The sequence below is a fragment of the Mrakia frigida genome (genome assembly GCF_051309035.1).
Source record: "Mrakia frigida strain ATCC 22029 unplaced genomic scaffold BDY24scaffold_3, whole genome shotgun sequence".
Taxonomy (NCBI): domain Eukaryota; kingdom Fungi; phylum Basidiomycota; class Tremellomycetes; order Cystofilobasidiales; family Mrakiaceae; genus Mrakia; species Mrakia frigida.
The window spans coordinates 731172-742969 of NW_027481278.1; the positions used below are offsets into that span (position 1 = coordinate 731172).

General features: G+C 55.1%; 5 protein-coding genes across 5 annotated transcripts; 1 reads left to right on the forward strand and 4 right to left on the reverse strand.

The window, feature by feature from the left end:
• Nucleotides 1–361: 361 nt before the first annotated feature.
• BDY24DRAFT_377047 (methyltransferase domain-containing protein) lies at nucleotides 362–2553 on the reverse strand. The gene is made up of 8 exons (XM_076638730.1): nucleotides 2422–2553; nucleotides 2193–2346; nucleotides 2038–2132; nucleotides 1832–1951; nucleotides 1374–1737; nucleotides 1064–1271; nucleotides 691–984; nucleotides 362–594 (listed from the first exon to the last, which is right to left on the reverse strand). Exons 1-8 carry the CDS (start codon nucleotides 2512–2514, stop codon nucleotides 468–470), a joined length of 1455 nt encoding a protein of 484 aa, XP_076500364.1. The 5' UTR covers nucleotides 2515–2553; the 3' UTR covers nucleotides 362–467.
• Nucleotides 2554–3413, reverse strand: BDY24DRAFT_377052 (uncharacterized protein). Its single transcript, XM_076638731.1, has one exon. The coding sequence runs from the start codon at nucleotides 3188–3190 to the stop codon at nucleotides 2816–2818; it is 375 nt and encodes a 124-aa protein (XP_076500365.1). The 5' UTR covers nucleotides 3191–3413; the 3' UTR covers nucleotides 2554–2815.
• A 396-nt stretch (nucleotides 3414–3809) lies between these two features.
• Nucleotides 3810–5566, reverse strand: BDY24DRAFT_377055 (Yip1 domain-containing protein). Its single transcript, XM_076638732.1, has 8 exons — nucleotides 5264–5566; nucleotides 5129–5176; nucleotides 4874–5032; nucleotides 4690–4793; nucleotides 4568–4586; nucleotides 4362–4479; nucleotides 4179–4265; nucleotides 3810–4074 (listed from the first exon to the last, which is right to left on the reverse strand). Exons 2-8 carry the CDS (start codon nucleotides 5162–5164, stop codon nucleotides 4049–4051), a joined length of 549 nt encoding a protein of 182 aa, XP_076500366.1. The 5' UTR covers nucleotides 5165–5176; nucleotides 5264–5566; the 3' UTR covers nucleotides 3810–4048.
• Nucleotide 5567: 1 nt separating this feature from the next.
• MGM1 (dynamin-related GTPase MGM1) lies at nucleotides 5568–9684 on the forward strand. The gene is made up of 9 exons (XM_076638733.1): nucleotides 5568–6010; nucleotides 6085–6664; nucleotides 6761–7562; nucleotides 7703–8480; nucleotides 8615–8782; nucleotides 8865–8896; nucleotides 8984–9025; nucleotides 9107–9187; nucleotides 9284–9684. Exons 1-9 carry the CDS (start codon nucleotides 5743–5745, stop codon nucleotides 9422–9424), a joined length of 2892 nt encoding a protein of 963 aa, XP_076500367.1. The 5' UTR covers nucleotides 5568–5742; the 3' UTR covers nucleotides 9425–9684.
• An 83-nt stretch (nucleotides 9685–9767) lies between these two features.
• On the reverse strand, nucleotides 9768–11745 carry BDY24DRAFT_162803 (C2H2-type zinc finger protein). The gene is made up of 5 exons (XM_076636183.1): nucleotides 11245–11745; nucleotides 10978–11120; nucleotides 10732–10887; nucleotides 10290–10586; nucleotides 9768–10166 (listed from the first exon to the last, which is right to left on the reverse strand). The coding sequence occupies exons 1-5, from the start codon at nucleotides 11291–11293 to the stop codon at nucleotides 9831–9833; spliced, it is 981 nt and encodes a 326-aa protein (XP_076500368.1). The 5' UTR covers nucleotides 11294–11745; the 3' UTR covers nucleotides 9768–9830.
• Between the last annotated feature and the right edge of the window lie 53 nt (nucleotides 11746–11798).

Genomic DNA, 11798 nt, shown 5'->3' on the forward strand with positions numbered 1-11798 from the left:
GAGGGAGGAGGAGGAGGAAGCGGCGAGGGAAGGGAGGGTGGTTGGACGAGCGTCTTCGGGAGGAGGGGAAGGAGAAGCGGGCCATTCTTCCTCGAGTTCGTCCGTCATCCACGAAGGACGCGGGTTGGAGGAGGACATTGGAACGTCGGAGGAGGGTCGGGAGGGTGATGCGAGGAGGACAGAGGGAGGGAGGGAGGGGAAGGGAGGGGAAGGGAAGGGAGGAGAGGAGAGGAGAGAAAGGGCGAGCTCGGTGTTGTTGGTTGAAAAGCACATCCTTTCTTTGAACGCGACTTCCTTTTTGATTTTGCCTTTTTCTTTTTCTTCAGTCAACTCAAGCTCATCCAACAGCTTTCAAACCATTCCCACGAAACAAGGAAAATCACCGTAAGCACAACCCCGAAAATCTACGACAAAAAACACCTCTTTCTCTCTCGCCCTCTCTCTCCCTCTCGTCGCCTCTTCCTCCCTCACCACTTCTCGGCCACCAGCACCAAATTCCTCGGACTGACCTCGTACTCCCACCCCACCACCAGATCCACCTTCTTCACTTCCTCCTGCTCCTTCAAGAACAGATACCTATCCATCGCGATCGTCCTTCCCAATGCCCAAACCAACAAAAAAAAAAAAAACGCGTCAACACCTTCTCCCCTCCCTCTTTCACTCGTTTCAACCCGCCACCCGTGGACTCACGACTCAACCAACCCTCCCAAGATCTTAACCAGATTCTCAATCACCCTTCCTTTCCCTTCCCACCTCCAGTCCTCTGCAAACTCTTCTTCCAACCGATCCGCCTCGAGCAGGACGGTTTCGGTTTGGTCGGTTGAGAGGGAGGCGAGGAGGTTGAGTTTGGTGAGGGCTGAGAGGGCGTAGGATCGGAAGGTAGGAGAGGAGGAGGAGGGGAGGGAGCCGAGAGGGAGAACGTGAGGTGTGGGTGGGAGGAAAGGGTGGGAGAGGAGAGGGGTGAGGAGGCGACGATGATGGGTTCTTACGAGAGAGAAAGGCAGACGCGGGAAGAGAGTCAGTGCTCGAGAGAAGCGATGGGAAGAGAGTGAAGTCTGCTCACCTTAGTCTCGCACCCTTCCTCCTCTCCTCCCTCCTCCTAACCACTTCCTCGCTCGTCGGCTCGCTCCCTGCTCCCTCCTCCCAACTCGTAACGTTCTGCACTCCCGCCATCTGAGCTGTAGAACTCCATTCCACTCCCAGATCTTTGAAAACCTTCGACGTAGGGAAACAACCTTCCCCCGTCCCGCTTCGGAGGTGATGATAGCAGCCTTCCGAACCAAAAAAACGAGCAGAGAGCCAAACACGAAAAAGTCAGTTTCGATTCGACGCGTCCTTGGATGATGATCTAAGGCTCAAAACGAACGACTTACACCCAACAACCACCAACCCTTTCAACCTCCCGTTCCTCAGAAACATCCCAATCGTATCGTCCGTCAACTTCCCACAGGCATGCAACCCAATGATCAATCCCTCTTCCTCCTCGTTGGGACCCAACCAGGTTTCGATCTCCTTGGAAGCGGAATGAGCGCCCTCGATCTTCTGGACGAGGTAAGTGATGGCTGAAGGTGAGGAGGAGGGTTTGGAGCCGAAAGTTTGGGAGCCGAGGATTTGGGTTGAGGAGGCGTCGATGGCGAGGAGTTGGAGGGACGAAGCGGGAGAGGAGGGTTGGGTTTGAGAGGAGGAGGTGGTGAGGGAGAGGGTTCGAGAGAGGTAGCCTTGGCCTGCTCCTATGTCCTGGAGATCGAGGCGAGACGAGAGAGAAGAAAAGGGGTTGGTGAACTGAAGGGAAAGAAAGAGGAAGAAGGGAAGGGAAAAGAGAGAAACGAACGACAGCTTTCCTGAGTCCTCGTCTCGACGAAAGTTCGAACGCGATATCTCTAAAACGACGGACTTCGAGCTCTTTCTTTCCCGACATGCCGACGAGGACGGATTTAGGTAACGGAGAGGACTGTGAAAAAATAACAAGGGGAAATCTCGTCAGTCGAGCAGAAGAAACGAAAGAAACAACGAAGAAGCCAAAGCGACGAAACTCACCTCCTCCTCCTCCTTCTTCCTCACGTACTCTCTAGGCAGCGGCAGAGTCCTACAAAGCTCCAGCAGCTCCGTTAACGAATCCGGTCGTCCAATCACTGTTTCATCAAACAACAAATCAGCTTCCGAGCTCAACCATCAACACACGAAAGACTCACATCCCGAACCTCTCCCCAAACTCCTCACATCCCTCATCTTCCCCTCGAGCTCCTGCAGACTCTCACACTCCTCGTCGAACCAAGCTTGCCAGTCCAGGGGCAGTTTTTCCCAAGGTTTCAAGGAAGTGAAGAGGTCTAGGTGGTGGATCTCGACCTGGTCGGGTTCAAAACGGCGAAGAGTTCAGTCGAAGGAAGCGAGAGAGCTCAAATGCAGGGGAAGGGAACGAACGGTGAGCGTCTTGAAGATGGGAGAGTTGACAGCTGAAGCGAGAGCTTGAGCGTATTCCCTAGGGGAGGTGTAGGGCTGAGGGAGAAGAAGCATCCATGGGATGAAGCTTTGCGTTTCGGAGGGTCGGTGTTGAGAGGGAGAGAGAGGAAGGAAGGGAAGCGAAAGCTCAACGGATTCATTTCGAGCTCACTTCTTGTTTTGCTCCCATCTCCCATCATCGATTCGGACTCAAAATCATCCACACCAACCCCAGATACACTCTCTTCATCTCTCCCCCGTCCTCTCGTCGGATCTCAGCTCAACCTCTCGCTTGCCCAGAATCAACCACTCCTTCTCCCTTCCTCCCTCCTCCCCCTCTCTCCCCCTCCATGCCTCCCAAAATCATCAAAAACGACTACACCGCCCCTCGCCCTCTCGCCGCCTCTCTTCTGCCGAAACGCGCAGCAGCTGCAGCTGCTTCAGGCTCGGGATCTGCTCCGGGACAGGTTGTGAATAATCCCGTTGGGAGCGATCCGGACGAGTACCTCGAGAGGGCGGAGAAGGAGTGGAACGAGAGGGTCGATTCGGAGATTTCGGGGTTGGCGAGTGGACTGGGAGGGTTGGTGGATGTTTTCGGGGTGAGTTGAGTGGGCGTTTGTTTGTTGTTGTTGTTAAAGAAACGAAGGAGACGAAAGAAGAGAAAGGAGGGAGGGAATGTTGAGCTCGTCTCGTCTCTTTGTTTCTCCCTTTTCCTCCCTTCTCTTCTTCGTCCCTCTCTCTCCTTCCACATACACTTAACCTCCTCCTCCTCGTTTGTACGCAGTCCCCCTCCACCTCCCTCACGCCTTTATCCACCCCGCTCCTGTCCTCCTCCCTCCTTCGAAACTCGACCAACCTCCTCAAACTCACGCACGAACTCAAACTCCTCCTGCTCTTGTCGATACCGGATGCGAGTGCAAGAGAACGAGACGAGTTGGAGACGGAGATTCAAGGGCTGAAGAAGGAGGTGGCGGGGTTGCTGGGTGGGGGGAAGGGGAAGAAGGAGGAGGGTGAGAAGGGGGAGGGGAGCAAGGGAGACGGGGATCCATGATGACCTTGACTGCTGCTGTTGTGCGAGGGCTGGGAAGAGGGGAAGAAACGAGAAAGGAAAGAGACCCGAGAGTGTACCAGCTCGTTCGTTCGGAGTTCCTGAAGGTCTGGGGAAGGCGCTTTGAGGAGATGGAGAGCGGACGACAGACGCGTCGCGCGGTTTCATCTCTTTCCGAGCTCTCTCGACCTCGCTCTTTTTTTTTTTTCGGAAGCTCGGAATGTCCACAGACATCAACCACTCCCTCAAGCTTCTTATATCAACCCTGAGTCACTGAAGTCTAGCACTCTTCATCTCGTAGGAACGCTCAACGAGGGACGAACGCGCTCTCGCCACCGCCTCTCTCCTTCTCTCTCTCTCTCTCTCCTCCTCTCTTTTCTCTCTCCGACACAACGAGATGATCAAACGCTCTAGATAAAACCCAAACCGAAACCTCTCATTGCTCCTCCCATCCCAGCCCTCTCACCTCGACCTGGCCTTCCCTCCCTTCGTCCCCAAACCCAACTCACGTCCCTCCCTCGTCTCGTCTCGTCCCCGTTTCGTCCTCTTCTGCTCTCTAGACTACTGGATCAGGATCATCCAAGCGACTGCGAGACAAAACGCAAGGGGAAAAAGAAGTCAGTTTTGTGCGAGACGACAATCGGGAAAGAAACGGAGGAGAGGGAGAGGAAGGAGGAACGGGGAGACGCACGAATGAAGTAGAACAAGAACAAAGGGTAGACCGCCAGGCTCTGCCTCGAGCTAGGCAGACGCGTGCCGGACATGAAGTTGACGCTGGCTGCAACATCCAACCCGATCCGAACCCGAAACAGTCAGCGTCCGTCTTTCTCTTCTCTTCTCGAACAGAACAAAACGAAGGACGAGGCGGACGCACCCCAAACAGCCCACGCGACGCTTCCCAACGAGACGGGCAGCCTGATCCAGATGGAGTGAAGGAAGTAGGAGATGATGGATGCTAGGAGGAGAGGGGCGACGCAGTACCCTAGGACGCACTGGTGGCGAACGATCGAACGAAAACGGGAGGAGGTCAGTCAGGACGCGGTTTCGAGAGGAAAGAGAGGAGGAGGGACGGGGACGAACGAGAGATTGGAAGAATGATCTGTGGGTGTTGAATGAGGAAGATGAGAGAGGGGAAGGAAGGGTTAGGTTGAGAGATGGGAGAGTGGGAGAGAGGAAGAGGAAGAGGGAAACGGGAGACATACACCTTCCCACCCAGCAACTGAGCGTTGACCGTAACGACCACACTTCCGAGAGCCACGAGGGAGATGACCATCGAGAAGGCTTGGATGGATTGATCTGCTGGGGCCTAGGAGCCATCCAGCAACGCGTCCAACGAAAACCGTCAGCTCAAAACCGAAGGAAAGGGGAAGCTGAAGCTCGACTCACATCAAGACTCAGGACGATAGCCAACGCGAGACAGATGACCAGCGGACCCCAAAGATCCCATTCCTTCAACAGCTCAGAACCTCCTGAGCCGGAGGAGCCTGCTCGGGGAGGGTAGAGGACTTGGAGGAGTTTGGCGTAGATGGATTTGAGGTCGCGAAGCTGGAGAGATGGGAGGAAGGAGGAGAGGGTTGAGCTCAACGAAGCGAGGGTTTGAAGAGAGAAGGAGAGAAGAAGGAGCAAGAGGAGGAAACGAACGATGGTTTCTGAGACGGGCTCATCGAGGGTGTTCATCCCTGTGTACCTCTGTTGAGAGAGAACGAACGAAGGGAAGGAGAAGAAGGTGAGCTCGAACGAACGAAGCGAGAGATGAAGGAAGGGAAAGGGACGAACCGTCTCGACTCTGACTCCTCCGATGTTGGATCTTGTAGGACCTGAGCCTATACGACCTGAGACTCCTTGAGGCTGAGAAGAAGACGAGGAAGAGGCTTGCTGCTGTTGTGGTTGTTGAGGAGGAGGGATGGGAGATCGAGAGGAGGAAGGAGCGGGTTGGGTGAAGGAGAGAACGTCGTCTTCGTCCTGAGAGATGAAGAGAGTTAGCTTGGAGAGCTGAATGCGAGCCGAGAGGACTTACTGCTTCGATGAGAGTGGAGGACATGGTTGTATAGAAATCTGGAGGAGATGGATGTTTGGAGGGACCTCGGCGACGACGCTGACGCTCTCTCCGGCCTTCTTTCGTCGAGCCCCTTCGACCTCTCTTCCTTCCTTCCTCTCTCCCAACTCTCACTCCACTTCAGAAACCTGTATCAACTCTCAGGACGCTCTCTTCCCCTTCTCCTTAGAGCTTCGAACCCATCCCACCTGGCCTTCGAATGCTTCGACCTCGTCGCCTTCCTCCTGGTCGACTCCTTCCTTCCTCTCCCCCTCTTCAAGTTCGATCCTTCTTCCTCCCTCGTCGTCCACTCTCCTCCACCAACCCTTCCCCTTACTCCTCGACTTCTCCCTTCTCTCGAACCCTCTCCATTCGACCCATCTCGTTCGGTCAGTTCGGTAGACTCCTAGGGAGATCCCTTAGGGTCCCAATCACGGGAGCCGCCATCGGAGGAGGAGCCTTCACCGCTGCTTCCTACAAGCTCGAATGTAAGCATATTTCCACCTTTCTGACTTTACTACGAGGTACCTGATACTAAGATCTACCCTCTCGTACTTTGTAGCTTTCCGAAACTCTACGAACGACCTCCTGACGACCATCGGCGATCAAGTCTCCTCCACGACCTCGTCCTTCTTCAACTCAGCCTCGTCCACCTTCAACTCAGCCTCAGACGTCGCTTCAGACACCTTCTCGACCCTTCAAGCCAAGCTGAACCAAGCGAAGGAAGGTCTCTCGGATGCGTCGACGGACGTTCAGGCTCCAGAATGGATCAGGTCGAGCTGGAAGTGGTTCAAGGAAGGGAGCGTCGGAGGAGAGGAGGAGGTCGTCGTCGACGAGGGAGGAGGAGAACAGTCGTCGTCCAGCGAAGGAGGAGGAGGAGGAGGAGTACCACCACCAGCTCCTACGATAGCCGCTCTCGCTGCTCTGACGGCGACAAGCAAGACTCAGGTCGTTCAGGAGGAGGACGAGGACGATTCCAACCTGATGCAGTTGACAAAGAAGCTCATCGAAATTCGACAGGTCCTCCTCTCCATCGATCAGTCGGACAGTCTCAAGCTTCCTAGCATCGTTGTCGTTGGATCTCAGAGCTCAGGGAAGAGTAGTGTGCTGGAGGCGATCGTTGGACACGAGTTCCTTCCAAAGTGAGCTCACACTCTCTCTCCCTCGTCGCGTTCTTCTCTCCCGTCCTTTCTGATCTCTCTCTCTTTCCCTTCTTTCGTTCATCTTCTCTCTCGCAGAGGAGACAACATGGTCACTCGACGACCCATCGAACTCACTCTCATCCACACCCCTCCCACACCCTCCAACCCTCACCCAGTCGAATACGGCGACTTCCCCTCCCTCTCCCTCACCCACCTCACCGACTTCTCAGCCATCCAGAAAACCCTCACAGACCTCAACCTCTCCGTCCCCGCCTCCGAAGCAGTCTCCAACGACCCCATCGACCTTCGGATCTACTCCCCGAACGTCCCAGACCTCACCCTCGTCGACCTCCCAGGCTACATCCAAATCGCGTCGATGGATCAACCTCCCGAACTCCAGACCAAGATCGCCGCTCTCTGCGAGAGGTATATCCAGGAACCGAACATCATCTTAGCTGTGTGTGCGGCGGACGTGGATCTGGCGAATTCACCTGCGCTGAAGGCGAGTAGGGAGGTGGATCCGTTGGGGTTGAGGACGATCGGAGTCGTGACCAAGATGGATCTCGTCGCCCCTGCTCTGGGAGCTCAGATCTTGAAGGGAAACCGATATCCGTTGCACCTGGGGTACATTGGGGTGGTGTGCAAGCAGCCGAAGAAGTTGCTGGGTCTGGGAGGGACGGTGGACGATGTGACGGGAGCGGTGTTGAAGAGGGAGGCAGGGTTCTTTGGAGGGGAGAATGCGAAGGTGTTTAGGAAGCCTGGGGAGGGCCTGTTGGTTGGGACGGATACGTTGAGGAAGAGGTTGATGGGTGTGTTGGAGACGAGTATGGCGAACAGTCTGCATGGGATTACGAACGCGGTGCAGTTGGAGTTGGAGGCGGCGAGTTATCAATTCAAGGTGCGTCGCGTCGGTTTCGTTTTTTCTTCTTCCCTTCCTTCCGTCCTTGCTCGAGCTCTCCTCTCGACTTCACCTGCTTCTATCTCGAGCTTCGACTGACCTCTTTCTCTTCCTTTCCTATCTCTCCCTTCCTCCCACAGGTCCAATACAACGACCGACGCGTCTCCCCCGATTCGTACGTCGCCGAAACCCTCGACACCCTCAAAGCTCGCTTCCGAGACTTCTCCACCCAATTCTCCAAACCTCGAATCCGTACCATCCTCAAATCCAAACTCGACGACAAACTCCTCAACATCCTCGAGCAGCTCTACTGGGCCGATCCTCGAACCTCCACCGACCTCACCCTCTCCCACGCTTCCTCCAACCCTGGCTCCGACGACCTCGACCCTCTCTGGGAACACAAACTCGAAACAGCCAAATCCTTACTCACCAAGTCGGGAGTGGGGAGAGACTCCACCAACCTCGTCGCAGATGGACTTCGTCAACTCATCGATACCATCGCGGAGGGAGAACCCTTCTCCTTCCACCCGGACGCAGCCGAGCAGATCATCCAGTTCTCGCATTCCATCCTGCGAGAACGAGTTCCGGTGACGTCGGACCAGGTGGAGAACTGTATCAAGCCGTTCAAGTACGAGGTCGAGGTGGAGGATCGGGAGTGGGAGGTTGGGAGAGCGAGAGCGGAGGAGTTGTTGGAACGGGAGTGTGGGTTGATGGAGGGGAAACTTGGGGAGATTAGGAAGAGGGTGGGTGGGAGGAGGACGTTGGATGGGTTGGTGAGGTACGTGGGGGAGGTGGAGACGATGAAGAGGGAGATTTTGAAGAGGAAGCTGGAGAGGGCGAGGAACGGAGAGGAGGAGGTGGAGGAAGTGGTGCCGCCGATGGATGCGTACAAGTACAATGCGGCGCATTTGGCTGAAGGTACGTCCATTTTTTTTTCCCTGGAGTTCCGTCGTCGCTCTCGTTCTAGGGGGGAGGGAGAACTCGACGCGTCGTCGTTGTCGATCTCGAAACTGACCTGACTTTCGTTCTTCCTTCGTTCCCTTAATCTTCAGCTCGTCACGCCATGATCTTCCAAGATCGACTCGCCATCATCAAGCTTCGTCGGCAGGCCCTTCGGTCGAAACGATGCAAGTCGGGTCCAGACGAGAAGGCTTTCTGTCCGGAAGCATTCCTCAACGTCGTCGCCGATAAACTTGCTTACACTTCAGTCATGTTCATCAGTGAGTTCCTCCTCCTTTCTCTCAGTCGACGGGCTTCGTCTTCTCGTACTGACATCCGTTCTGGTCGTTCCGCTTCCTCCAGACGTCGAGCTTCTTGATCCCTTCTTCTACACTGTTCGTCCGACGCGTCTCATCTCCCTCCTCCTTTCCCTCCTCCTTCGAATTCCTTACTGACTCTTTTCTCACTCTTTCTCTCTACAGTTCTTGAGTGGAATCGACTCCGGTCTTCGACCCGATCTTCTCGTTCGTCCCTTCTCCGCCTTCGCTCTCTCTCTCTTCCTCCCTCACCGTGGCTGACCTCCCTTCCTCTGTTCTTGCTCGCAGAAAAACACCACCTTCGCTCGGGAGAACCCAACCATACGAGCTCATCTCGACCTCCAGGAACGCAAGGATAAGCTCGAGAAGGTTCGTCTCTCGGCTTTCTCGTTCCCTCTTCTCTTTTCGCTCTCACGCCGCTGACTTCTCCTCTCCCTCGTTCGTTTCGTCTCCCTTTCCTCGCAGGTTATGGCCTCCCTCCAAAGCCTCATCAACCTCCGACAAGACTCCCAGCAACCCTCGATCGATCATCGTCGAGGTGGGTTCGGTTCTCGAGGAGGAGGAGGAGGGTCAGGGAAGGGAGGCGTGTTTGGATCTTTCTTCTAGATTTCGTACCTCCTTGTCTCGATTTCGTTTGCTGTTGTAGCATGTTTGGCTCGGGTTCGGATTACATATTACGCACACCCTCGCTTTGCTTACTTACCCACACCTCTCTCTTTCTTCGAGGCTTGTTTAGTCTTCGCTCTGACCTCTCTCTCCTCTCAGCTCTCCTTCGTTTTGCTTTCTCTCACGAACTTCGTCTACGACTTCCCCACTTCTCCTTCACCCTTTGTAATATAGATTATGACGACTCGCTTCTGACTTTGCATAAGCTCTGAAGCGGAAAGAGAGAACGCAAGGCAAGGACGACGTCACGTCTCAACTCACTCGAGACTTTCGTTCTCACAAGTCAAACGCAATATCGAAGACGTCGTAGCATACAGATCTCAAACTACCGAGAAACCCAACACGCTCAAGCCCTCTCGACCTTCTTCCCACCTGCTCCACTTCCACCTCTCTCCTTCCTCGCTCCACCTCCTTCCCTCTTCTCTCCGCCCCCCTCCTTCCTCTCCGAAACAGCAGCAGCCTTCCTAGCTCCCCAACCTCTATCCGCGGGCTTGGTAGCAGCAGCCTTCTTCGCTCGTCCCTCGGCAGTCCTCTTCGCAGCCTCCTCCTCGGTCATTCCTCCGCCTTTGCTCTTCTTCGCAGCCTTCGCTCGAGCTCCTCCTCCTCCACGACGGTTAGCAGGGGAAGATTCAGCTTTGGCGGCGGCGAGCTTGGATCGTTTGATGGGTTTCGAGGGGACGAGCTGAGGAGAAAGGGAAGAAGAGGAAGAGGTCAGGACGCGTTTGCTTCCCTCTCGTCCAACTCGAGACGCGCCGGAGAGTCGGAGGATCTCAAGTTCGAGCTGTGAAGAAATTATCCTACTCACCTCAGAGGTTTCCGAATCAACCACACTTCCCTCGTCCTTCCCACCGTTCGCAATCCTAGCAGCCTCCCTCGCAGCCCTCTTCTTCTGGATCGACTCCTCCCTTCGAGCGGCCTTCCTCTGCTGGGTCTTGCTGGGCTCTCCAGGGTTCGAGGGTTGCTCCGACTTCTTCTGCTTGGGCTTTTGAATGCTGGTGGAAGGGGTGGCGGTGGAGTTGGGATCGGCGGCAGCGGCTTTGAGAGCTCGTTTGGCGAGTCGTTTGGCTTTGGCGTTGGTTCGGTTTTCGAGCGACTTGCCCTTCTGTAGAAGCCGAAGACGAGACAAGAGGGAAAAGCGTCAGTGGGAGCTCGATGATTTGTAGGGAGCAGTGATCGAAGAGAGCAATGGGAGCGAATAGCGCGTGAGACGAAGACGCGAAGAAGAGAGAGGGAAGGTCAAAACTCACGATCTCAGCAGCGTACATCTCCTTCATCCTCTCCAGCTTCTTCGTCTCCTTCTCGAGAAGAGTGTTGATCTCCTCGACGATAACCCTTCCATCCTCGGATCCAGGATCTCCCTTCTGCAGGTGAGCGACAAATCGAGCCAGAGCGCGTTTGTGCGACTGAGAGGAGAGGAGGAGAGTTTGAAGGTCAGATTTGAGCTCGGACAGTTTCATCGTCACTCGAATTACAGCAAGGCGGAGACTACGAACCTTGGAAGTCATGTGGGAGTCGGTCATCTGCTGGTTCTTGAGGACCTTGTCGGGGCAGAGGATGCAGGCCTGGTGAGCTGGGTTCGAAGGATCGGGGTAGAGAGGCGAACTGGCGATTTTGTTGAGAGGAATCGGTATTGGGGCTGTAGAGGAGAATATGATGAAGCGAAAAGAGGTGTGAGTACAAGGACTGAGGCTCTGATGAGCTCCAGGGAGGAAAGAAAGGGGAGAGGGAGAGGGAGGGAGGGAAGCGAAGCTCAAACTCACTGTCGAACACGGTAGCTTCTCCGTCCTCAGCCTCTTCCTCGTCGTCCATACTCTCATCATCGTCCTCTCCGTCAGAGCCGTCCTCTGTAGATATGAGTCAACGTGGAGTCAGGGTTAGTTCTCGAAGAGGACGAGCAAACGAAGGGATCAAGGTCGCGAGGCAGGGAGAACTGAAAGTTGAGCTCACCTCCTTCCTCTCCCTCCTCTCCATCCTCTCCGTCGTCTGAGGAATCGTCGTCCTCGTCATCGGAGTCCGAGTCTGATTCTCCTGAGATCTCGTCTTCTCCTCCCATGTTGAGGATAGCCTTGATCTCCTTCATTCCTGAAGCCTCGTCCTCTTCGTCTCGATCCCTCTTCTTTGCGAGTCGTTTGAACATCCCTCGGAGAGCTGAAGCTGAGCTGTTTTTGAGTACGAGTTGGAAGGGGGTCGAGCTGAGTCGATAAGAAAGGTGACCTGCTACTAGAGAAAGCCGAGAAAGGGGAGAAGGAGGTGGTTTGAGGGAAAGAGAGCTGAGGAGGAAGGAAAGTCAATTCTGGCTCTCGAAATTCAACCC